Source organism: Panthera tigris, chromosome A1 (genome assembly GCF_018350195.1).
Source record: "Panthera tigris isolate Pti1 chromosome A1, P.tigris_Pti1_mat1.1, whole genome shotgun sequence".
NCBI classification, from domain to species: Eukaryota; Metazoa; Chordata; class Mammalia; order Carnivora; family Felidae; genus Panthera; species Panthera tigris.
This window is the reverse complement of record NC_056660.1, coordinates 19,857,560-19,884,125: the sequence shown is the minus strand read 5'-3', so window position 1 is coordinate 19,884,125 and position 26,566 is coordinate 19,857,560. Positions and strand designations below refer to the sequence as shown.

General features: G+C 39.6%; 1 protein-coding gene across 1 annotated transcript in view; it reads left to right on the top strand.

Annotated features, from left to right (window-relative positions):
* The window catches only part of SERPINE3 (serpin family E member 3), a 38,046-nt gene extending 11,758 nt beyond the window's left edge, over positions 1-26,288 (top strand). The window contains 5 exon segments of the mRNA XM_015544553.2: positions 101-299; positions 14,554-14,654; positions 25,358-25,444; positions 25,949-26,070; positions 26,073-26,288. Of these exon segments, the coding sequence (XP_015400039.2) occupies positions 101-299; positions 14,554-14,654; positions 25,358-25,444; positions 25,949-26,070; positions 26,073-26,288 (725 nt within the window).
* The last annotated feature ends 278 nt before the right edge of the window (positions 26,289-26,566 follow it).

The window sequence follows — 26,566 nt, the reverse complement described above, 5'->3', positions numbered from 1 at the left end:
GTTTCCAGTTCTGTGAGCTGGCCCTTCCCAGGGTCTGGCACTGTTTAGTTCCCTGTCTCCTGGGACAGAACTAATAATGCCCCATCCACTGAACCCCCAGGCCAGTTCCAGGACCCTGCAGGCCATCAGGTGGGGGTGCTGGAGCTGCCTTACCTGGGAAACACAGTGAGTCTGCTCTTGGTTCTGCCGCGTGACAAAGACACCCCGCTGAGCCACGTTGAGCCACACCTCACAGCCAGCATCATCCACATCTGGACCTCCAGCCTCAGGCGAGCCAGAATGGACGTGTTCCTGCCCAGGTAAGTGGCTGTGTCATCCTTCTGGGGCACTCTGCAGCCTAATCCAGTTGGCCAGGCCTGGATCAGAGAACCCAGGTGGTCGGACTCTGGGGTCTGTCCTTAACCACTGGGCCAGCTTGTCTAATGTGCCCTGAGAGGTTAGGCCAAGGGGGAGTTACCCTAGAGTGTGGGTCCAGGTCAGAGTCTCTGCTGACTAGTTCATGATGCAGACAGAACAGAGTTAATTTCCTGGGTCTTCTCAAGAGAAGATATTCTGTGTTCACTGGGCCAGACTGCAGGCTCCAGGCCTCATGCCACAACCAGTTCTCTGAACAGGGAAAGAAAAGCCATGAAGTTACCCTTGGAGGAATGTGCCCCAAATCTTATCACATCCTAAGAGTATACAACTGTCATTTTTCCAAAACCAAAGAGGCAAGGTAGTTTATGTAATTGAGCAAATAACCAAGATAATTCTGACTGGAAGGCAAATTAAGGCATAAAAATTCAAGACTTTTAGTCTCTATGCTGAAGGTTCTCATTCTTTGTAAATAGAGGTGAACCATTCTTTGAGAAAATCCAAGAGGTACAAATGCAAATTGTCAAAAAGTTAAATGACGGTTCTAGATTTTGCTTTCCCAAAGCAAAACCTACTTGCAAAACTCATTACTTTACAAAGAATTCCTTTTTGAACTTCTTTAAGTGACAAGCTTCTCTGGCACATTTGAAACCAGAGTAAATCTATAATTAATTTGTAGACCAGCATTAAGTGAGGAACGTTATCCCAGGGCTCAGTATGTGGATTCTTCATGCTCCTTCCTGCTGGCTGCCACCACCTGCTCTGTTGACCAGGCCCTCAGCAGCACTGAGCCAGAGGCCTTGGCAGAGCTCTTTTGAGCAGTTAAAAATAAGCCCAGACACTGCAATAAAAACACACAAGGAGAGACCCAGTGAGTTAAGGGCCAAGGTCTAGAGCGGGATCTGGCATAACCAGAAGGCGAACGTAACTCTATGATCAAGTTTATGTCTCTCCAAACCAAATGCTTGGACCTCAAATGAAGGCACAAAGACAAGAAATTTCAACAGATCTCTCTGGCATGGAACAGAAGCAACCTTCATCTTTCTGTCATATTTGAGAGAAGCTCAGTGAAGGAAGAGAAGCTTTCAATGTTAAAAGTAGGGAGACAGTGCAACCTGGTGCAGGAAATTTGTCGGAATCTTTTCAGAATTAGGAGACAGATGGCTGGCCTCATCCTGGAGCAGCTGCTGTAAGGAAGAGTCCCCAGGAAAGTGCCCAGCTCGTTTGCGAGTCCCCCGCTGTCTCTGATGCCACCTGTAGAGCTCGCAGCGTTGAGGAATGATGCTGAAAAACCCTGAAGACAGGGACGGGATGGGAAGGCAAAGATCATAGTAACACAGCATTAGTTAGCACTTGTTAAAAAAATGTTTGGTTACCATAATTTATCTCCCTAATGCTATCAAGCCTGCTGTCCAAGAAGGATAGAAGGTATTGGGAAAATGAGGCTGTTTCACAAAGCCAAACTCGCCAAGCAAAGAAACCAGCTTCAAAATCCTTTAAGGAATAAATAGAGAAAGAATTTAAACTATCTTAGGTCTAAATCTGGGTACAAAACTTTGGACCATGGTCGACCAGGTCAACTTTTGGGCAAGAATTTACCTCTAGTTCTGAAAATCATTCATTCCACATTTAATATGATCTGCTTTATAGTTACCCTGCATTTTTCATTTAGCAAGAGCAAACACTTTTGCACACCGTGGGTAGCGGTGCAAATATCGTGTGGCGGTGAGGTGAGCCTTAGGATTAAGCTTCACCAACGGTGTATCCATAGATTCTGGATGAATTATGGTATTTAGCTTCTGAGGTAATATTTTATTTATGAAGAAGTGAAATAAAATGTATGGGGACAATTAGTCTTCATTAGGGACCTTAGCATACCAAAAGAATAATCAAGAAAGCCAACAATGAGTGTTAACAAGGGTCATTTATATCCATAATAATGTAATGCCTCACAAGAAAGACTAATAATGTCAAATATATATTTGTTTAATGAATAAAACGCTTGATTATTAGATCAACATAGTAGGATGCTGAGCGTAAGTGTTTTTTTCTCATAATAGAAGTGATGTATTTTTTTATTGAAGTATAACTAATGTATAGTGTTGTATTAGTTTCGGGTGTACAGTATAACAAATCAGCAATTCTCTACATTTACTCAGTGCTCATTGTAAGTGTACTTTTAATCCCCTTTATCTATTTCACCCATCCCTCCCCCCCCACCACCACTTCCCCTCTGGCAACTGCCAGCGTGTTCTCTGTATTTCAGAGTCTGGTTTTTGTGCGTGTCTCTTTTTCTCCTTGTTTGTTTGTTTATAAGTATTTTAAAAATCCATCAGATCTCATATATTCAGAAGTTTTGGGCTTCCTTTCCAAGAGCTACTGATCATCGTCATGTGTGGATTGTGCTTTCCTATGGGTATTTTCTTTTTTTTTTTTTTAAATGAAGGTACAATTCACATAACCATAAAATTCTTTTAAAGTGTACAGTTCAGAGGTTTTTAGTATATGGGCAAAGTTGTGCAACCATCACGACTATCAAATTCCAGAACATTTTCATCACCTCAAAAAGAAACTCCATACCCATTAGCAGTCACTCCACATTCCTTCTCCTCACTACTCCTAGGCAACCACTAATCTACTTTCTCTCAATGGATTTGTCTATACTACTCTACCTTTCATATAAATGAAATCGTACCGCATGTAACCCTTCTGTGTCTAGCTGTTCTCACTTAGCACGATGTCGTCAAGGTCCGTCCTTATCAGAGTATGTATCAATACTTCATTCTTTTTTATGGCTGAATAATTTTCCATTGTATAAATATACTACATTCTACTTATCCATTAATCAGTTTATAGACATTTAGGAGCCTGGAAACTTTTTGCTTGTTTTCACTTTTTGGGTCCTATAAAACTTTCATGTGCACACTTTTTCTATGATATATATTTTCAATGATCTTGGTTATATACCTAGGAATGAAAATCCTGGGTCATGTGTTAACTCTACCCTTTACATTTTGAGGACCTACCAGACAGTTTTCCAAGGGGCTGCACCATTTTCCATTCCCACCAGCGATCCAAGAGGTTCCAGTTTCTCCATACCCTTGTCAACACTTGTTATTGTCCACCTTTTTTCATAAGTCCCTCTTCATGGTTAATGGTACAGACTTTCAGTTTGGTGTGATGAAAAAATTCCAGAGTGGTGGAAAGATAACAGTGGTGGTTGGACAGCAATGTGGATATTCTTAAAGCCATTGAATTATGCACTTAAAATGGTTATGTTGTGTATATTTTACTACAATCTTGTTTTGAATTGTGGAGGGAAGGAAGGTGGGGAGAAGACAAAGACTGTCTTCCCAAATTTGGGTTAAAAAGTAGGGTTGTTAGAAAGCTTACATTTAGGAAGTATATAGTTATTCTTAGTTACATTACCTGGGAAGACATCACCTCCTCTGCCCTCTAGCAATGCCCTCCTCTGTGTTTTGACTTTTCGGTCAGGCTGGAGGCAAGATGGATGCAACCTGTCTGACCCCACAAAAGTAACAACAACTACAGGAGAAGAAAACCCCCATCTTTTTTATTGTAGCCATCCTAGTTGGTGTGAGGTGGTTTCTCATTGTGACTTCCATTTGCATTTCTCTAATGACCAATGACGTCAAGCATATTGTCATGTGCTTGTTGAACATTTACATATCTCTTTTGAAGAAATATCTATTTGAATCTTTTCTCCATTTTTAAATAGGTTGTCTTTTTATTGATGAGTTGTCATGGTGCTTTATATATTCTGGTTATTAGTCCTTTGTCAGATATATGATTTGCAAATATTTTCTCCCATTTCATGGGTCGTCTTTTTACTTTATTGAGGATGTCCTTTGTTTTTTTTCTCAATATATGAAGTTTATTGTCAAATTGGTTTCCATATAACACCCAGTACTTATCCCAAAAGGTGCCCTCCTCAAGACCCATCACCCACCCTCCCCTCCCTCCCACCCCCCATCAACCCTCAGTTTGTTCTCAGTTTTTAAGAGTCTCTTATGCTTTGGCTCTCTTCCACTCTAACCATTGAGGATGTCCTTTGAAGTACAAAAGCTTTTAATTTTAATGAAGTTCAGTTAATTTATTTTTTCTTTTGTTTCTTATGCTTCTTTTAATGTCGTATCTAAGAAACCATTGTTTAACCAAGATCACAAAGATCTATGTCTATGTTTTTTCTAGCAATTTTATAGTCTTAGCTCTTATATTTAGGTCTCTGACTCATTGAATTAATTTTTGTATGTATAATGAGGTAGAGGTCCAATTTCATTCTTTGCATGTGGTTATCCAGTTGTCCCAGCGTGATTTTTTTTCTTCCAAGATTTTATTTAAATTCAAGTTAGTTAACGTGTAGTGTAGTATTGGTTTCAGGAGGAGAATTTAGTGATTCATCACTTACATATAATACCCAATGTTCATCCCAACAAGTGCTCTCCTTATTGCGTACCACCCATTTAGCCCATCCCCCCACCCACCTCCCCTCCAGGAACCCTCACTTTGTTCTCTAAGAGTCTCTTATAGTTTGCCTCTCTCTCTGTTTTTATCTTATTTTATTTTTCCTTCCCTTCCCCTAATATCATGTTTTGTTTTTTAAATTCCACATATGAGTGAAATCATATGGTATTTGCCTTTCTTTGACTGACTTATTTCACTTAGTGTAATACACTCTAGTTCCATCCCCATCATTGCAAATGGCAAGATTTCATTCTTTTTGATGGCTGAGTAATATTCCAGTGCGAGTGTGTGTGTGTGTGTGTGTGTGTGTATGGGTATAAACCATAATATTCTTTATCCATTCATCAGTCGATGGACATTTGGGCTCTCTCCATAGTTTGGCTGTTGTTGATAATGCTGCTATAAACATCAGGGGGCATATACCCCTTTGAATCTGTATTTTTGTATCCTTTGGGTAAATACCTAGAAGGGCAATTGCTGTGTCCCAGTACCATTTATTGAAACGACTATTTGTTTTTCCATTGAATTTTCTTGGTAACTTTCTTGAAATTCATTGATCATAAATGAATGGGTTTATTTTTAGACTTTTTTTTTTCTAATATATGAAATTTATTGTCAAATTGGTTTCCATACAACACCCAGTGCTCATCCCAAAAGGTGCCCTCCTCAATACCCATCCCCCACCCTCCCCTCCCTCCCACCCCCCATCAACCCTCAGTTTGTTCTCAGTTTTTAACAGTCTCTTATGCTTTGGCTCTCTTCCACTCTAACGCCTTTTTTTTTTTTTTTCCTTCCCCTCCCCCATGGGTTTCTGTTAAGTTTCTCAGGATCCACCTAAGAGTGAGAACATATGGTATCTGTCTTTCTCTGTATGGCTGATTTCACTTAGCATCACACTCTCCAGTTCCATCCACGTTGCTACAAAAGGCCATATTTCATTCTTTCTCATTGCCACGTAGTATTCCATTGTGGATATAAACCACAATTTCTTTATCCATTCATCAGTTGATGGACATTTAGGCTCTTTCCATAATTTGGCTATTGTTGAAAGGGCTGCTATAAACATTGGGGTACAAGTGCCCCTATGCATCAGTACTCCTGTATCCCTTGGGTCAATTCCTAGCAGTGCTATTGCTGGGTCATAGGGTAGGTCTATTTTTAATTTTCTGAGGAACCTCCACACTGCTTTCCAGAGCGGCTGCACCAATTTGCATTCCCACCAACAGTGCAAGAGGGTTCCCGTTTCTCCACATCCTCTCCAGCATCTATAGTCTCCTGATTTGTTCATTTTGGCCACTCTGACTGGCATGAGGTGATATCTGAGTGTGGTTTTGATTTGTATTTCCCTGATAAGGAGCGACGTTGAACATCTTTTCATGTGCCTGTTGGCCATCCGGATGTCTTCTTTAGAGAAGTGTCTATTCATGTTTTCTGCCCATTTCTTCACTGGGTTATTTGTTTTTTGGGTGTGGAGTTTGGTGAGCTCTTTATAGATTTTGGATACTAGCCCTTTGTCCGATATGTCATTTGCAAATATCTTTTCCCATTCCGTTGGTTGCCTTTTAGTTTTGTTGGTTGTTTCCTTTGCTGTGCAGAAGCTTTTTATCTTCATAAGGTCCCAGTAATTCACTTTTGCTTTTAATTCCCTTGCCTTTGGGGATGTGTCGAGTAAGAGATTGCTACGGCTGAGGTCAGAGAGGTCTTTTCCTGCTTTCTCCTCTAAGGTTTTGATGGTTTCCTGTCTCACATTCAGGTCCTTTATCCATTTTGAGTTTATTTTTGTGAATGGTGTGAGAAAGTGGTCTAGTTTCAACCTTCTGCATGTTGCTGTCCAGTTCTCCCAGCACCATTTGTTAAAGAGACTGTCTTTTTTCCATTGGATGTTCTTTCCTGCTTTGTCAAAGATGAGTTGGCCATACGTTTGTGGGTCTAGTTCTGGGGTTTCTATTCTATTCCATTGGTCTATGTGTCTGTTTTTGTGCCAATACCATGCTGTCTTGATGATGACAGCTTTATAGTAGAGGCTAAAGTCTGGGATTGTGATGCCTCCTGCTTTGGTCTTCTTCTTCAAAATTACTTTGGCTATTCGGGGCCTTTTGTGGTTCCATATGAATTTTAGGATGGCTTGTTCTAGTTTCGAGAAGAATGCTGGTGCAATTTTGATTGGGATTGCATTGAATGTGTAGATAGCTTTGGGTAGTATTGACATTTTGACAATATTTATTCTTCCAATCCATGAGCAGGGAATGTCTTTCCATTTCTTTATATCTTCTTCAATTACCTTCATAAGCTTTCTATAGTTTTCAGCATACAGATCTTTTACATCTTTGGTTAGATTTATTCCTAGGTATTTTATGCTTCTTGGTGCAGTTGTGAATGGTATCAGTTTCTTTATTTGTCTTTCTGTTGCTTCATTGTTAGTGTATAAGAATGCAACTGATTTCTGTACATTGATTTTGTATCCTGCAACTTTGCTGAATTCATGTTTCAGTTCTAGCAGACTTTTGGTGGAGTCTATCGGATTTTCCATGTATAATATCATGTCATCTGCAAAAAGCGAAAGCTTGACTTCATCTTTGCCAATTTTGATGCCTTTGATTTCCTTTTGTTGTCTGATTGCTGATGCTAGAACTTCCAGCACTATGTTAAACAACAGCGGTGAGAGTGGGCATCCCTGTCGTGTTCCTGATCTCAGGGAAAAAGCTCTCAGTTTTTCCCCGTTGAGGATGATGTTAGCTGTGGGCTTTTCATAAATGGCTTTTATGATCTTTAAGTATGTTCCTTCTATCCCGACTTTCTCAAGGGTTTTTATTAAGAAAGGGTGCTGGATTTTGTCAAAGGCCTTTTCTGCATCGATTGACAGGATCATATGGTTCTTCTCTTTTTTTTTGTTAATGCGATGTATCACGTTGATTGATTTGTGAATGTTGAACCAGCCCTGCATCCCAGGAATGAATCCCACTTGATCATGGTGAATGATTCTTTTTATATGCCGTTGAATTCGATTTGCTAGTATCTTATTGAGAATTTTTGCGTCCATATTCATCAGGGATATTGGCCTGTAGTTCTCTTTTTTTTACTGGGTCTCTGTCTGGTTTAGGAATCAAAGTAATACTGGCTTCATAGAATGAGTTTGGAAGTTTTCCTTCCCTTTCTATTTCTTGGAATAGCTTGAGAAGGATAGGTATTATCTCTGCTTTAAACGTCTGGTAGAACTCCCCTGGGAAGCCATCTGGTCCTGGACTCTTATTTGTTGGGAGATTTTTGATAACCGATTCAATTTCTTCGCTGGTTATGGGTCTGTTCAAGCTTTCTATTTCCTCCTGATTGAGTTTTGGAAGAGTGTGGATGTTTAGGAATTTGTCCATTTCTTTCAGGTTGTCCAATTTGTTGGCATATAATTTTTCATAGTATTGCCTGATAATTGTATCTCTGAGGGATTGGTTGTAATAATTCCATTTTCATTCATGATTTTATCTATTTGGGTCATCTCCCTTTTCTTTTTGAGAAGCCTGGCTAGAGGTTTGTCAATTTTGTTTATTTTTTCAAAAAACCAACTCTTGGTTTCATTGATCTGCTCTACAGTTTTTTTTAGATTCTATATTGTTTATTTCTGCTCTGATCTTTATTATTTCTCTTCTTCTGCTGGGTTTAGGCTGCCTTTGCTGCTCTGCTTCTATTTCCTTTATGTGTGCTGTTAGATTTTGTATTTGGGATTTTTCTTGTTTCTTGAGATAGGCCTGGATTGCAATGTATTTTCCTCTCAGGACTGCCTTCGCTGCGTCCCAAAGCGTTTGGATTGTTGTATTTTCATTTTCGTTTGTTTCCATATATTTTTTAATTTCTTCTCTAATTGCCTGGTTGACCCACTCATTCGTTAGTAGGGTGTTCTTTAACCTCCATGCTTTTGGAGGTTTTCCAGACTTTTTCTTGTGGTTGATTTCAAGCTTCATAGCATTGTGGTCTGAAAGTATGCATGGTATAATTTCAATTCTTGTAAACTTATGAAGGGCTGTTTTGTGACCCAGTATATGATCTATCTTGGAGAATGTACCATGTGCACTCGAGAAGAAAGTATATTCTGTTGCTTTGGGATGCAGAGTTCTAAATATATCTGTCAAGTCCATCTGATCCAATGTATCATTCAGGGCCCTTGTTTCTTTATTGACCGTGTGTCTAGATGATCTATCCATTTCTGTAAGTGGGGTGTTAAAGTCCCCTGCAATGACCACATTCTTATCAATAAGGTTGCTTATGTTTATGAGTAATTGTTTTATATATTTGGGGGCTCCGGTATTCGGTGCATAGACATTTATAATTGTTAGCTCTTCCTGATGGATAGACCCTGTAATTATTATATAATGCCCTTCTTCATCTCTTGTTACAGCCTTTAATTTAAAGTCTAGTTTGTCTGATATAAGTATGGCTACTCCAGCTTTCTTTTGGCTTCCAGGAGCATGATAAATAGTTCTCCATCCCCTCACTCTCAATCTAAAGGTGTCCTCAGGTCTAAAATGAGTCTCTTGTAGACAGCAAATAGATGGGTCTTGTTTTTTTATCCATTCTGATACCCTATGTCTTTTAGTTGGCGCATTTAATCCATTTACATTCAGTGTTATTATAGAAAGATATGGGTTTAGAGTCATTGTGATGTCTGTATGTTTTATGCTTGTAGTGATGTCTCTGGTACTTTGTCTCACAGGATCCCCCTTAGGATCTCTTGTAGGGCTGGTTTAGTGGTGACAAATTCCTTCAGTTTGTGTTTGTTTGGGAAGACCTTTATCTCTCCTTCTATTCTAAATGACAGACTTGCTGGATAAAGGATTCTCGGCTGCATATTTTTTCTGTTTAGCACACTGAAGATATCGCGCCAATCCTTTCTGGCCTGCCAAGTTTCAAAAGAGAGATCGGTCACGAGTCTTATAGGTCTCCCTTTATATGTGAGGGCACGTTTATCCCTTGCTGATTTCAGAATTTTCTCTTTATCCTTGTATTTTGCCAGTTTCACTATGATATGTCGTGCAGAAGATCGATTCAAGTTACGTCTGAAGGGAGTTCTGTGTGCCTCTTGGATTTCAATGCCTTTTTCCTTCCCCAGTTCAGGGAAGTTCTCAGCTATAATTTCTTCAAGTACCCCTTCAGCACCTTTCCCTCTCTCTTCCTCCTCTGGGATGCCAATTATGCGTAGATTATTTCTCTTTACTGCATCACTTAGTTCTCTAATTTTCCCCTCATACTCCTGGATTTTTTTATCTCTCTTTCTCTCAGCTTCCTCTTTTTCCATAACTTTATCTTCTAGTTCACCTATTCTCTCCTCTGCCTCTTCAACCCGAGCCGTCGTCGTTTCCATTTTGTTTTGCATTTCGTTTAAAGCGCTTTTCAGCTCCTCGTGACTGTTCCTTAGTCCCTTGATCTCTGTAGCAAGAGATTCTCTGCTGTCCTCTATACTGTTTTCAAGCCCAGCGATTAATTTTATGACTATTATTCTAAATTCACTTTCTGTTATATTATTTAAATCTTTTTGATCAGTTCATTAGCTGTTGTTATTTCCTGGAGATTCTTCTGAGGGGAATTCTTCCGTTTGGTCATTTTGGATAGTCCCTGGAGTGGTGAGGACCTGCAGGGCCCTTCCCCTGTGCTGTGGTGTATAACTGGAGTTGGTGGGCGGGCCACAGTCCGACCTGATGTCTGCCCCCAGCCCACCGCTGGGGCCACAGTCAGACTGGTGTGTGCCTTCTCTTCCCCTCTCCTAGGGGTGGGATTCACTGTGGGTTGGCGTGTCCCGTCTGGGCTGCTTGCACACTGCCAGGCTTGTGTTGCTGGGGATCTGGCGTATTAGCTGGGGTGGGTAGGCAAGGTGCACGGGGGGTGGAGGGGCAGGCTTAGCTCGCTTCTCCTTAGGCGATCGACTTCAGGAGGGGCCCTGTGGCAGCGGGAGGGAGTCAGATCCGCTGCCGGAGGTTTGGCTCCGCAGAAGCACAGAGTTGGGTGTTTGCGCGGAGCGAGCAAGTTCCCTGGCAGGAACTGGTTCCCTTTGGGATTTTGGCTGGGGGATGGGCGGGGGAGATGGCGCTGGCGCCTTTGTTCCCCGCCAAGCTGAGCTCTGCCGTCCGGGGGCTCAGCAGCTCTCCCTCCCTTTGTCCTCCAGCCTTCCCGCTTTCCGTGCAGAGCTGTTAACTTATGACCTCCCAGACGCTAAGTTGCGCTTGCTGTCGGAACACAGTCCGTCCGGCCCCTCCGCTTTTGCCAGCCCGACTCGGGGGCTCTGCTTGGCCGGCGAGCCGCCCCTCCGCCCCGGCTCCCTCCCGCCAGTCCGTGGAGCGCGCACCACCTCGCCGCCCTTCCTACCCTCTTCCGTGGGCCTCTCGTCTGCGCTTGGCTCCGGAGACTCCGTTCTGCTAATCCTCTGGCGGTTTTCTGGGTTCTTTAGGCAGGTGTAGGTGGAATCTAAGTGATCGGCAGGACGCGCGGTGAGCCCAGCGTCCTCTTACGCCGCCATCTTCCCTCTCCCCCTCAGGTATAATTATCAATCTATTTTTAGACTTTCAATTCTATTCTATAGGCATAAATGTCTACAATTTACTCAGTATTATTCAGTCTCGATTACTATAATGTTTAGAAATCAGGATATGTTAGTGCTTCAACTTTGTTCTTCTTTTTTCAAGAATTAGTTGGCTATTCTGGGTTCCATACATTTTCATAGGAATTTTAGGATCAGGTTATCAGTTTTGGCCAAAAAGGCAGCTGAACTTTTGATGATTATTATATTTACTCTGTAGATCAGTTTGGGAATATTGCTTCCTAACAATATTAGCTGTTGCAATCTGTACACGGGATGTTTTTCACTTTATTGATGTTTTCTTCAGTTTCTTTCAATTATGTTTTTTAGTTTTTAGTTTTCAGTAAACAAGTTTTGCATTTCTTTTGTTAAAACCCTAAGTATTTTATTCCTTTTGATGCTGTTATCAATGGGATTTTATTTTCAGACTGTTCATTGCTAATATAAAAAAAGCCATTGACTTTTTGTACCTTGATCTCACATCCTGTCACCTTGGCAAAATCATTTATTAGTTCTAGTAGTTTTTCCTCTGTGTGTATATATTCCTTAAGATTTTCTATATACAAGACCAAGTCATCTGTGAATAGAGATAGGTTTACTTCTTCCTTTCTAATCTGGACGCATTTTATTTCTTTTTCTGGCATAATTGCCCTGCACACCTATCACTATGATGTTAAATAAAAGTGGTGAACATCCTGGTCTGATCCCTGATCTTAGGAGGAAAGCGTTCAGTCTTTTACCATTACCATTCAGTATGATGCAAGCTGTGGGTTTTCTATGGAGACCCTTTTTAAGGTTGAAAAATTTCTCTTATATCCCAAGTTTACTGAGTGATTTTTGTTTTCATGAAAGAGTGTTGGCTTTTTTTCACATGCTTTTCTGCATTTATTGAGATGATTATGTGACCTTTGTCCTTTATTCTGTTAATACGGTGTTTGACATTGATTTTCATATGTTGCATTCCTGGGATAAATCTCACTTGGTCATGATGGGATTTATATGTTGCTGGATTCAATTTGCTAGTATTTGTTGAGGATTTTGCATCTTTATTCATAAGGGATATTTGTCTAGTTTTCTTTTCTCATGATATCATTGTCTGGTTTTGGTAAAGGGCAGTTTTTCCACTCAAGATATTTTTGAAACATTTCTTCTGGGCTGACCTTCATAGCCATATAAGAAAAAAATTGGGTGCCTTGGTGACTCATTTGGTTGGGCGTCTGACTCTTGATTTTGGCTCGGGTCATGATCTCACGGTTCATGAGTTCAAGCCCCATGTCGGGCTCTGAGCTGACAGCACGGATAATGCTTGGGATTCTCTCTCTCCCTGTCTCTCTGCCCCTCCCCGACTTGCGCAGTCTCTCTCTCTCTGTCTGTCTCTCTTCAAAATAAATAAATAAACTTAAAAAAAATTACTCTTGCCTTTTATGGTCATACCTCACTATTACCTTTAGTTACTAAAAATGATATTACCCAGTTTTATCAACTACCATAATCACCATATTTGGCTTCCAATATCCCTTAGCTTTTTCTTAATATTCCTGAGAAACACTAAAACCACAATGGTAGCATTGAAGTGTATGAGCTGTACTGGGCGTTGTTCTGAGCACTTTATAAGAATCATTTCGCTTAATTTTCACAAAGCTAAGAACTAAGCACTACTATTATGCTCATTTCACAAATGAGGAAACCGAGGCAAAGAGAGGTAAAGTAACTTACCCCAGGTCACTCAGCTAGTAAGAGGCTGAGCTGGGATTCAAACCCTGGCATTGAACTCCCAAGTTCATGCTCTTAACCACTGTGTTTCAGTATTAAGAGTTTTCAAAAAGAATGTGTTTTAAGCATTTATGAAAATTTCAGAAGAGATAATGCAAAATTGTTTTGAGAATGTCAGCATAGTTGGAGAAAGCATATGTATCTTTTTGGGAAATCGTTCTAAAGATCCAAAACATATATTTATGGGAAAATCTGATACTTCTGTTTAAAATATTGGGCACATTGTCTCATATGGCAATGAAAACCTTTGATAGTAAATGGTCTTTTCCAGTATTTTTACTCTTGTACAAGTTCTGGAGAGTTTATACAAAAAGACCGTCTAAATGCCATTTCAAACTTTTTTATTTTCAAAGAAAAATAATGTGAGCAATCCTTTTAAAGCCTCCTTGAACAGTAAAATTGCAAATGCCTGGCCCTTGGAGAAATATTACAAAGTTGGTGTGTTGATTCTTCCTGCTCTCAGGACTTATTAGGAAAACCAAAACTTTAACTTGCATTCCTTCCCTCCTGTGCATCAAAGACACACACTGCACCCAGCAAACAGAAAAATATGTCTTATCAAATATAAATATGTTAAATGAGACACTCTATTAGTTGTTGATTAGTCAACAACTTCTTTTCTGCACCTACTATGTGAGATGCCTCAGGAGACAGGAGGTAGCAAAGTGTAGATGCCAAGGGCACGGGCTTTGCACTCAAACAGCCTTGCTTTGAGTTGAGCTCCACCACGTACTCTTTATGTCATCTCGGGCAAGTGTCTTAATCTCTTTAGGCATCAGTTTTTTCACCTGTAAAATGAGGATAATAATAACATAATTATGTGAAGATGAAATTAGATAATCCACATAAAGCACATAGGTAATCCACATAAAAAAACTAGTGCCTAGCACATGGTGAGCACCCATTAAATATTAGTTACTATTAGGAAATAAAAAAAAAACTGGGATAGCGTCTCAAGCCATTTACAATATCATAGATAACAGTAATAGGAAGCAGAAAGTTCTATACATCCAAAGAGCAGAACATAAAAAGTGTTAATGGGGCTTTAAAGACCAAATGCCACAAAACAGCTGGAGAGGGGAGGAGGGGATCACAATTGCATTGGACTTGGAGGAAAGAGTAGTAACTCAAAGGCAATCAAAGGACATGGAAAAGACCTGGAAAGAACAGCAGAAGCAAAGATACAGAGGTGGGAGAGAGCCCTGTGTGGTCAGACTAGTCAGTGTGTAGGGTTTATGAGAAGGAGCTATGAAATACAAAGCTGGAAATGAGGCTGGAGATCCCTGACTTCCAAGTTAGGGAGTTTGGCAGTCGTGGTGTGTATGAAAATATTTTGAATGAGATTTTTAAATGAAAGTTGATGGTTTGCTTTTGTTTTTTAGATTCAGGATCCAAAATCATTTCAATTTAAAAAGCATCTTAAATTCTTGGGGAGTCACCGATCTTTTTGATCCACTCAAAGCTAACTTGAAAGGAATTTCAGGTAACACTTCTTCTTTCAAGCTTTTTGGCATTGTGCTTGGGGGCAGCTTTGTCATACTTTGATTAAGGGATTTTCATCTACAGAGGTTTCAATGGTACAGAGTTAACATTTTTAAAAGGATAAAGAAAGAGCTTTGCTTTATATAAAAATATGTTGCTTCAGATAACAGTCAAATGGATTGGACTTTGTGGGGGAGGAGTGTTTCTTGAAACCTTTAAGCGCCGTTTTGGGAGACCACCTTCAGGGCGAGGTCAATAGCCGGAGAACACAATACAACTCACCCTCCCTCTGCCTATCATGACTAGGAACCTGCCAGAGACAGTGATTCAACAACAGAGGTCTTCATTCTGACCTCCCACTGTCATGCCAGCCTCACAGTCGCCCTTTGTTCCTACCTCCTCCCTCTCCCTCCCTCCTTGTATCACTTCTGGCTTCTAATAAGCTAACCTTGAGACTTTCCCTCAACCACCCAACTTCCTTTCTTCAAGTTACTCACGTACCTGTAACCTTGCCCTAAAATGTTCTCCTTCCCAAAGTCCATATTAAATTTATTTGCCCCTAGTGGACATGCTACTACTAATCAATAGGAACTGTATTTGCTTATGATCTGACAGGGAACTTACATAAAATATTCAAAAAGAATGGAATGCCAAAACCTTATGTTCCAGAATCCTCTCAGAAACCATTAGATAAACTATTTCTAACTCCAAAGGCTCAGGTTTGTTTCTGCTCTGGATACTAATATCCATTGGCGTCTTCATTGACCTTGATACTTTCTGTGCCCAAAGAGCTTCAGAATCTCCACTTTATTTTTTTTTTAGAATCTCCACTTAAAATGCTAGAACCTCATAACACAGAGTTTTCTAAAGCATTACTCAAAATCTTCTTTTTTAAGCAATCACACACACACATACACACACACACACACACACACACACACACACAGGAATTTGGTCCACAAAAGCAGTCTTGGCTTGTGCTTTAGATGTGACCAGACAGACTAAATGGCAGTTACTTATCAAATAAAGCACAGGAGGAAGGATCTATTCTAGAGTGTTTAAAACCCACCAGCTGTGTACTCATTACCTAGACATGCAAAGAGATAATCAAAGCACTAGTCAAGTTTGGGCACAGTGCCCCCAACAATGCTTGGCACACTGTGGATATCCAATAAATATTGTTGACTTGGTTGAATGACTCAACCAGAAAATTTCCATGGTGATGCAGGCATAATCTGATACTGTAGGGAATAGAAGAACAGTAGAGTGAAAGGATCAGAGGTCAAGGAAAGAGGAAGGGATTAAGAACTTCAGTATGCTCTATCTGTAATAATGTACAAAATGCAATCACAGTGTCTTCTTGTGACTCCAGACCTCAGCTAGGGCATTCCTGTTGTTGATGATGATACTATTCTTCTTTTGATCATTCTAGTTCAAAAGTCTGGGGCCATTTTTACCTTTTCTTCTACAACACTACATTCAGTTAATCACTATGACATTGATTGTTCCTTCATAGCTCTTAATCTCTCTGCCTTTATGTCCTGGAAGTACATCTCAAAGTGCCATTAATCCTGTGTCCTCAAACAGGACTGAGCTTGACCCACATCATGCAGCTCCCCTACTGGTAAAGATTTTCAAGGCCCATAAGCTCTCCTGACAAGATGTAACAAGCAACCTACTTTAGAAAGAACATTTTTTTTTGGTACCTTTTTTATAATGCAATTAAGGTCTATGTATATTTGTTCAAATCAGCAGAAATATAGGCTCATTGATTTAAGTTGTTAACTACTTATCAAGCAGTTAGCATGTGCCAAGTGTGAAGCTTGAATTCAAATATCTTACGTGATAAAACACATCAGCCTTATCTTCTCCCATAAAGTTTTGTTCCTCTAATAAGATGTATCACCAAATAATGACCCATCCCTGTTTTTATAAAGTTTTAATGAAACATAGCCACTCCCATTTTTTTACAGATCATCTATGGTTGTATTCCTGCTACACTGCAGAATTAAGCAGTTGCAACAGATGCCATATGGCCTGCAGTTGCTAAAGTATTTAGTATCTTGACCTTTACGGATAAGGTTTACCAACTAAAGTATTGCTTTCCAATGGCTTTCTTTAAACATAATCAAGAGACTAGTCACTTCTATGCTTAAGTGAGCTGTTGACTTAATTATAGAGACATGGTGACTGACTCTGTCTAACAAATAGTTTCATCATTCCTAAAATGAGGTCGCTACCACCCATCTCATATCTTACTTATGGAAATAAAATTCCTCAGCATATTGCAAACTATCAGCAGAGAGCTTGCCAGAAAATAAGTCATCAGAAAATGCTGGTCTCCCTTCTTACAATTAACGAGAAGTTACCAAGTAGTTTTGTACTATTGACAGAAGCTCAAACTACAGGACATTTGGCCTTTCCTCTCCATTTGGTTCCAATGCCCAGAATCACTTTACTCAAGTTCTCCTTCCACATTTAAAAGTCACTACTCGCCTATCTCTTCCTTCATGGCATCAAATCCTTTTTTGCTGCCTGAAAAAAACTTGTTCAATATCATCTTAAGGCCCAACTGAGCCTAGGCTATCATTTTTCTCCCCAGGCACCCTTGATACTACATGTTATAAAGCTTTTAAGAGTGATTCCAGCTTCACTTACACTAAAGATATCAGCTAGAGATTTACTTCTTGAGTAATCAGAAGGATAAGCAGGCTTTGATACAAACCCATGCTTCCTAATCCAAGAAATACTTCTTTTGCACAAACTTAAACCTTTGAAGAAACTATCTTATTCTTGACTTTTACAAAGGAGTAATTAGGTTCTGAACTCTGTTCGGTAAGAACTACAAGCTCCAAGTTATACAACTTAAATGAGCAAACCACACATAGTTGTTTGGTTGCATACTGAAGTTAACTTATGCCACACCAGATGACTGATCAGCACTGCACTAGGTCGGCAAGATTGTCAGATAGATCATTCCCAACTTCAGTTCCCCTCCCAAGAAGGCCACCTAACAACTATCCATAGACAAGTCACCACTGTGAAAATCCCAGCTCCCAGATGTAAGCTGAAGCACCCCTCTGAACCACAGAGACCGAGAAGGACCACATTAGAAAGGTAAGAGGAGCAGCTACACTCAGACTGCATCACCCTTCCTCCAGGCTGACACGGCAGTGCACCAAGAGGGCCCTTCCAGGCCTACTACAGTTTCTCCAGTGAGAAAATGGAGCCAAGGTGGACACCCAACTCTTCCAGGACACTTTCTAGAAGGTCTATTCAGATCTTGCCTCCTGGAGATAACTAATAATCAGATAGAGATGGGGCGGGAGGGCAAGCCTTACATGAACCAGCCTTCAAACCTTGGCAGACCATGTTCCTGCCTGTAGCAGTACCCAAGCAAAGACCTCAGCTAAAAGCAATTCCCACTTACAAAGCCAGCCTGGTTGCCCCATCTGGCTAGAGAGCTTGGTTGGCAGTTCTGCCTGATTCTACAGTCAGTGGACTATACTACCTAATCAATGGACCGTACTACCACTCTACCTTGAAGAAAAGTGAATTCACAGCCCTGCCCGACACCTAAGCATAATCTCAAGTCCCATCCATTGAGGAAGCCTGACCAGAGAACTCAGATAGCTGAGAAGCCCATCCTACAGCTGTGCTTGGGCAGAGATCCTGGCCAGCAGCCCTGCCCAACTGTTGAGCATATTCCCTACCCCCAAGTAACCAAAGAGCCTGAAGAAATGACCTTGGGAAGCCTTGCAGCCCAGCCCACAGTGTTACCAAGTCACAGAGCCCAGTCTGCATCCCCACCCATCTTCAGGGCACAGCTGGCAGCCCCACCTGAACATGGAGTCCAGCCGGCAGCACCATCCACTTGGGAATCACAGTGTGAGACTCCACCTGACCAGGAAGGATCGTGGAGCCCATCCCATAACTACCCAGTCATGGTGTCCAACCAGTGGCACTACTATGTCAGGGAACACAGCCTACAACCCCATTTGACCAGAGTTGATTGCAGGGCTAGTGGCTTAACCTGACAGTGGGTCATAGCCAGAAGCCCCACCTAAACAGGGAGCCCACCCAGCAGACCCACTTGAATACAGAACACAACCAGCAGTCCCACCCAACCACAGAACCCAGCCAGCAGCATCCCCCTGCAACCTCAGAGCACATGGAGAGGCTTTGCCCAAATAGAGATCCTGATAGCAAGCCCCACCTACCCACAAATGCTATCAGCTAATTGGTAAAAGTCTTTACTTGCCAAAGCAAACCTGTAAAGCCTGGAAAAGGAGACTACTCACTTAAATGCACAGATACCAATACAAAGAAGCAAGGATCATGAAAAATCAGAAAAATATGACATCATCAAAAGAAATGAATAAAGCTCCAATAACTACCCTAAAGAAATGGAGATGTATGAACTGTCTGGCAAAGAATTCAGATAATCCTCTTAAAACAGTTCAGCAGACTACAAGAACACACAGACAACTAAACAATATTTGGAAAACAATGCATGAACAAAATTAAAAGTTCAAGAAAGAAATAGAAACCATCAAACAAAACAAAACAAAAAAACTAAACAGAGATCCTAAAGCTGAAGAGTACAATGACTGCACCAAAGAATTCAATAAAGAGCTTCAACAACAGACTCAGCCAAGCAGAGGAAAGAATCAATGAACTAGAAGATAAGTCGTTTGAAATTATCTAGTCAGAAGAGAAAAAAAAAAAAAAGAACGAAAGAGTGAAGAAAGCCTATAGGAATTGGGGACTCCACAGAAAAAAACATATACTCATAATGAGAATTCCAAAAAATGAGGGGTAAAAAAGAGAAACTACTTAAAGCAGTAATGGCTGAAAGCTTTCCAAACATGGGGAGATGAAAAGGGGTTCCAGATTCATAATGCCCAAGGAATCCCAATAGGTTGAACCCAAAAAAGGCTACACCAAGACACATTATAATTAAATTGTTGAAAGTCAAAGAACTTTAAAAGCCGCAAGAGAGAAGAAACAAGTTACATACAAGAGAACCCACATAAGATGACCAATGGATTTCTCAACAGAAACTACAGGCCAGGATATAGTGGAATGACATATACAAAATTTTGGAGGGGGAAAAAAAAAACCAACCCTGTCAACCAAGAATAGTATACCTGGCAAAGTTGTCCTTCACAAGTGAAGCAAAGATAAAGTTTTCCAAACCAACAAAAACTAAGGGAGTTTATCACCACTAGACCCGCCTTACAAGATATGCTAAAGGACATTCTTCAAGTTGAAATAAAAGGATGCTAATTAATGTTGTAAAAATGTATGAATATATAAAAATTATTGGTAATGGTAAATATATAGTCAAAATTAGATTCTCTAATATTGTAATAGTGGCACATAATTACAATAAATCAATGAATTCAGTAAAGCTGCAGGATACAAAATGAACATGCAAGTATCAGTTGTGTTTCTTTACACTAACAATGAAGTACCTGAAAGAGAAATAAAGAAAACAATTCCGTTTCATTGATAGTTGCATCAGAAACATTAAAATACTTAGGAACAAACTTAACCAAGGGAGGTGAACTATCTCTACATTGAAAACCACAGCACACTGATGAAAGAAATTGAAAAATATACAAATAAATGGAAAAATATCCTGTGTTCATGGATTAGAAAAATTAATATTGTTAAAGGGTCTATTCTACCCAAATCAATCCTCAGATTCAATGCACTCCCTATCAAAATGCCAATGCCAATGACATTTTCCACAGAAATAGAAAAAAAAAAAAAACCTCTAAAATTCATATGGAACCAAAAAAATCCCCAAATATCCAAAGCAATCCTGAGAAAAAAACAAAGCTAAAGGGATCACACTTCCTGAGTTCAAACTGTATTATGAATATATAGTAATCAAAACAGTAAGGTACTGGCATAAAAACAGACACATAGGGAAATGGGACAGAATCAAGACCCCAGAACTAAATCTATGTATATACAGTCAACTAATATTTGACAAGGAAGCCAAGATTACTCAATGGAGAAAAGATAGTCTTTTCAATAAAGGGTGCTGGGAAAACCGGATATTCAGATGCAAAAGAATAAAACTGGACCCCTATTTTATAACATTCACAAAAATTAACTCAAAATGGATTAGAGACTTAAATGTCTGAAACCATAAAACTCCTAGAAGAAAACATAGGAGAAAAGTTCCTTGAAATTGGTCTTGGCCACGATTTGTTGGATCGGACACCAAAAGTATAAGCAACAAAAGCTATAAACAAGTGGGACTACATCAAACTAAAAGCATCTTCAGAGCAAAAGAAACAACTAACAAAATGAAAAGGCAACCTACAGAATGGGAGAAAATATTTATAAACCACATATCTAAAAGATTAATATCTAAAATATATAGGGAACTCACACAACTTAATTGCAAATAATAACAATCTGATTTTTAAATGGGACAGAGTATCTGAACGAACGTTTTTCCCAATAAGATTATTCAAATGGCCAACAGGCACATGGAAATATGATGAATATCGCTAATCATCAGGGAAATGCAAATCAAAACTACAGTGAGATATCACCTCATACCTGTTAGAATGGCTATTATCAAAAAGACAAAAAATAACAAATACTGGCAAGGATACAGAAAAAGGAACCCTTGTGCACTATTGAGGGGAATGTAAATCAGTCCAACCACTATGGAAAGCACTATGGAGGTTCCTCAAAAAATAAAAATAGAACTACCACATGATCCAGCAGTTCTACTTCTGAGTATGTATTCAAAGGAAATTAAATCACTGTCAAAGAGATAACTGCACCCTCGTGTTCACAGCAGCATTATTTGCAATAGCCAAGATACAGAAAAAAACCTAAGCGTCCATCAACGGATGAATGGATAAAGAAGCTGTGGTATATATATTTTGATGGAATAGTATGTAGCCATAAAAAAGAAGGAAATCCTGCTACTGGCAACAACATAGAAAAACCTTGAGGGCATTATGCTAAGTGAAATAAATCATACAGAAAGAAAAACACTATATAATATCACTTACATGTGGAACCTAAACCAAAATCAAACCTCATAGAAACACAGAGTAGATTGATGGCTGCCAGAGGCAAGGAGCGGGGGAGTTGGGGAGTTGAGTGAAGGTGGTCAAAGGGTACGAACTCCCAGTTATAAGTTCTAGGGATGTAATGTACAGCATGGTGACTATAGTCAACGATACTGTACTGTCTATTTGAAAGTTGCAAAGACAATAGATCTTACAATTTAATACACGCAAAAAAAATTGTAACTATGTGAGGCAATGAATGTGTTAACTAATCTTATTGTGGTAATCATTTTGCAGTATATACATATATCAAATCATCACATTGTGCACCTTAAACTTACATGTTATATCAGTTATAATCCAATAAAGCTAGGGTGGCAAGAGAAGTGGGCAAGAGGAGAACAGAGAAAGCAACAAACCACATCCTGGCTTCAGGGGCCATTTTAGATTCTTTTTAGTAATCTCTCTCTATATCCTGGGCTCAGTGCTATTCCATATTTTACATTCCATATTTTACAGACACATTCCATATTTTACAACTAAGCAATAAAAAGAGGAGAAAGATAAACTAGAAGGAAATTCTGGTAATAACTTTTTTAAAGCACTAAATTTGTCAATAGTAAGTAATAATAATTGGAAAGGCAAATAACACAGCAAATGATGTTTATCCTACATTATGAGAAGCTGAGGATCAAATGTTGGGATATTGGTTTACATTTTCCAAGTCTTGTGTTTACACAATGTCATTATGAAGAAGACTCTTAAGCCTTTTGAGACTGATCAACCACACACAAAGAATGATGGTCTCTACGAACAAAGGGGAAAGAGGTCTCTACGAACAAAGAATGATGGTCTCTACGAACACTGAAACACTTGTTTGGGTGAAACTTGCCAAAGACCTATTCTCTACTGTACCCCTATGATTTTATAGATACCAACCAACATTTCCTTACAGGTGAAATCAGATTAAAGAATATTAAGGCAGCTGTTTTATGGAGAAATGAAACAAATGTACAACATGAGGAGTGTCTATTATTCACTCATCCAACGTTTACTGAACACATAGATGTACCAAGCATTATTATGTTAGGTGAAGTAAAAAAGGTTTAAAACTGATAAAATAGCTTCTGCCTTCTAGAAGCTAACAATCTAAAAAGAAAGGTTGACATAAACACTTGACAATATTATGGAAGAGTGGAGAGTATGCCAGGAGGAAGGGTAGGAAGAATCTTACTACTTTGCTTTGGATAATGAAATGTAATATAGGAGCAAATGGTTTATAGGGGCTACACTTTCCCAGAATGCTAATCTGGTCAATTTAGAGACAGGGGATGGTGTGGGTCTTTCTATGGTTAAACACTACATATTACAGTCTTCCTGCAGAGATTCACTACAAACAATAGCAAATAATCAGCTCTAAGAAGTCCACTAGTAAAAACAAAAGCACGAAACTATTCAACCTGCATTTCCCATCTTAATTCATCATGGAACCCTTTTTATAGAATAGCACCTATAAACAATCTGGGAACAAATTTGGGGAAAACAGGTTGTATGATCCTCAACGGCACAAAGCAACTGCCAACAATGCCAACAGGAAAAGACGAGCCCAAAGTAGGAAGATTCCTCCGTGCTTGGATTCTTCTAGGTTGACTTCATTAGTTGCATAACATTTCAGTAGCTACTTGACAAAAGCAAGCAAATAGGGATCTGTAATACAAGATCACACAAGAAGAAAAACGCAAACCTACAGATGACTCCTGAATTCTTCTTTTGATCACAAATGTTGGTCTTCTGAAATGTTAAGTCTTACCAGAGATATAATTTAAGAGAGGTGTGGATGCTGGGGCAAGACAGGCCACGGCTCTTGGCTGTGCCAACATGTAACCGTCAATTATCGGGCCACTCCTGTAGTGTGATGGAGAAAAGCTCTTTAAATGAAGCTCCTTGACTGCAGTGTCCAGAAATTGTAATAGCCAAATCTATCTAACCAAAGACTCACTCATACCAGTTGGTCCCATTTTTCACACTGCGTCAAGGTGCCTGGTCTCTAACACAACCACATTTACTACATTTTAGCTGATACAGAGTTTCACAGTGAACTTCTGCTAACTTCATTAACACTTATTTTAAATGTTCAGACACCATACCATAGTCATGAAATCACAGATTAGTAAAACCTCATGACCATCAAAGAACCATTTTTTTTTCATCCACAGAATTCTAACTCTGGCACTGCATTTGTTCATTCAACGAATGAGAGAGACAATTAATTAGAGATAAATTTACTTTCTAAAAGATCCTACAGATCCTAGAGACCAACTAGGTCTCTAAATAAATCTAAATAAATCAGATTCTTTACTGGTTTTAGGACAAATGATACCAGATCAATGTTTCCATTGATTTTTCCCTTCCTCTGGCCCTTGTCTGGTCCCCTTCAATGATGCTGGAAAATAACTGTTTCTTACAACAAATACAGCCAACTCACAATTTCCTGGGTATACCTTATTTAGAAGATGGATGAACCTGCTGCATATCCTACACTCGGCTGGTTTTATGCTCTCACGACATTCATTTGCTTCTCCTTGTATGTGCATGAAAAATGCAAGACAATTTAACTAGTCTAAGATGAAACACAGCTCTCTCTAAATACAGCATGTATATTGAAATGACTATTTTAAGGCTCATGCCACAGACCCCTTTCCAGTGGCATGCGAGAGGTGACTAGAATACACTTTTTGAAAGGTGGCATTGTTTGTGTGGAGGGGTGGGGTAGAAATGGGTGCTGCACGGTCAGAAAACCTGCAAATGCCCAAGTTCTACTTCTATCAAGTGCATGACTTCAGATCACTTAACAGCTCATTCTCAAATGAAAGGGTTGGTATAACTGACTTCTGAAGTTTCTTCTAGTTCTAAAGGTTCTTACTTTCCTTCAATATTATGTCGTCAAGTACCATTTCACTGTGGAGAGCTGTTTAAAAATGATTAATGGTTAAATTACAAAAACCTGTCAGTTCCTCCAACTTAATCACTCCTATTCCTATTTGCTAAGCTTACATCTTTGAAGTTGATAGCACACAACTATTATAGTTCTGACCTCTCATTATCTTTCCAGATGCTAGCCCATGCAAGTTAATTGCATAACTGATATACCTCAGTATATAGAATGCAGCTTGAGACACATTTTTAATACACTGAGTTATGCCTTTTAAGGCCCATAGTACAAACCTGTAACTGTCATTTAAAAGTGGCTCTGAAAATGCAGTCCAAGAAAGCATTCAAGGGAGACCATCTCAGAAGCTGGCTGAAAAAGGATTCTTGGACTCCAGAATCTGCATTTTGACACATCCTCTGGTGAAAATACTGGCTGAGGATTTCAGTATGAACTACAAGTTACTTGGGAAAATTAACATTGAAAAAACAGGGCCCAGCTCTAAATATTAATTTGGGAGGGGTTATTTATTAAACTCACCAAATCTGAGGTTTTGAAAGTTACATAAAAAATCGCAGCTTCAGAATTTTCCAAACAAATCCCTCCCTAGCTATCGTAAGCAGCATGAGACTGTCATTAAGTACGTTCTTTAAAAGTACGCTCAAATCCTTAAGCCAAATGCATTAAAAATGGAAATAAGCAATTCACATTTTTATTTCTTGGGATTAGGCCAAGATGGCTTTTATGTTTCTGAAGCGATCCACAAAGCCAAGATTGAGGTTTCCGAGGAAGGCAGCAAGGCGTCTACAGCCACCGGTATGTTCATCAAGGGGTCAGCAGTGCTCAAGTCATACCTCTTGCCCTTCTATGCCTTTGTTAGGTTTATCCGGTTCAATCTTCACATTTCTAAACTTTGCCACTCAAAACCCCAAGTCCGGATGTGGTATACGTGGTATAGCAGTTTTTAAAAAGGAAGGTTAACACAAAGGGTTTGAAAAATGGTGAGAGAAGAGAAATCCAGTTTGAAAAGGATTTGTAGCATCATCCCCATAAACAAGGAATGAAGTCATTCTGAAAATCACCTTCAGGAAGGAATTTATTCCATGGAGCATTTTGAAAATGGGACACAGGGTTGCTAAGTGGCATCTTTTCTCTTTAATTTTCCCATTTGTACCCCATCATGACACTACACAAATACATTAGGATGTTCCGATTTCTTCAGAAATCAAGGGATATAACTGACTTCGGCTCCAATTTTAATAGTGACTTCCCTCAAATGAATAAAAAATGCAATAGTCTCCTATTCTTTCCCTCCTGCAGCTCTGTTGTTACTGAAAAGGTCTCGGATTCCTTTTTTTAAAGCAGATCGGCCATTCTTCTTTTTCCTGAGAGAACCCAACACAGGTATGACAGGATTTCTTGACACCATTCAGATATATTAAATATTTATCAGCATCTCTCTAGCAACAAGCGCCCGTTTGTCCACTGCAGCCTAAGACAAGCATTCCTTCTAGCTAGTTTCTACGGTGCTTCAGAAGCTTCCCAGTTTCTTGTCGCGTATCCTGAGAAAGGGGAACATTTCTTAACTACAAAGGAAACTAATACCCTCCGTGTGGTTTTTGGCTTTTCGGCTCATTTGTTTGTTGATGTGGATTTTTAAAAATTCAGGTTTCTACTGCTGGGGAAGATTCAGAAAGATCATGAAAGTAATGTAAGTGATTCATCTGGACTCCCACCCCCCCCACCCCCGCCCCCATTGTTGCCTCACTTTCTCATCACTGTAGGACAAAAGATAGCTCCTTCAGGGCACTAGTGTGTCCAAGGAGTCTTTTGACTCAGCAACCCCAGTATTCTAGTGAATGCACCTAGATTTCTATAGTTTTTCTGTTGGTCTTTCTCAAGCTGGCCGAAATTACACAAAAATCAAGTGTTTGCCCA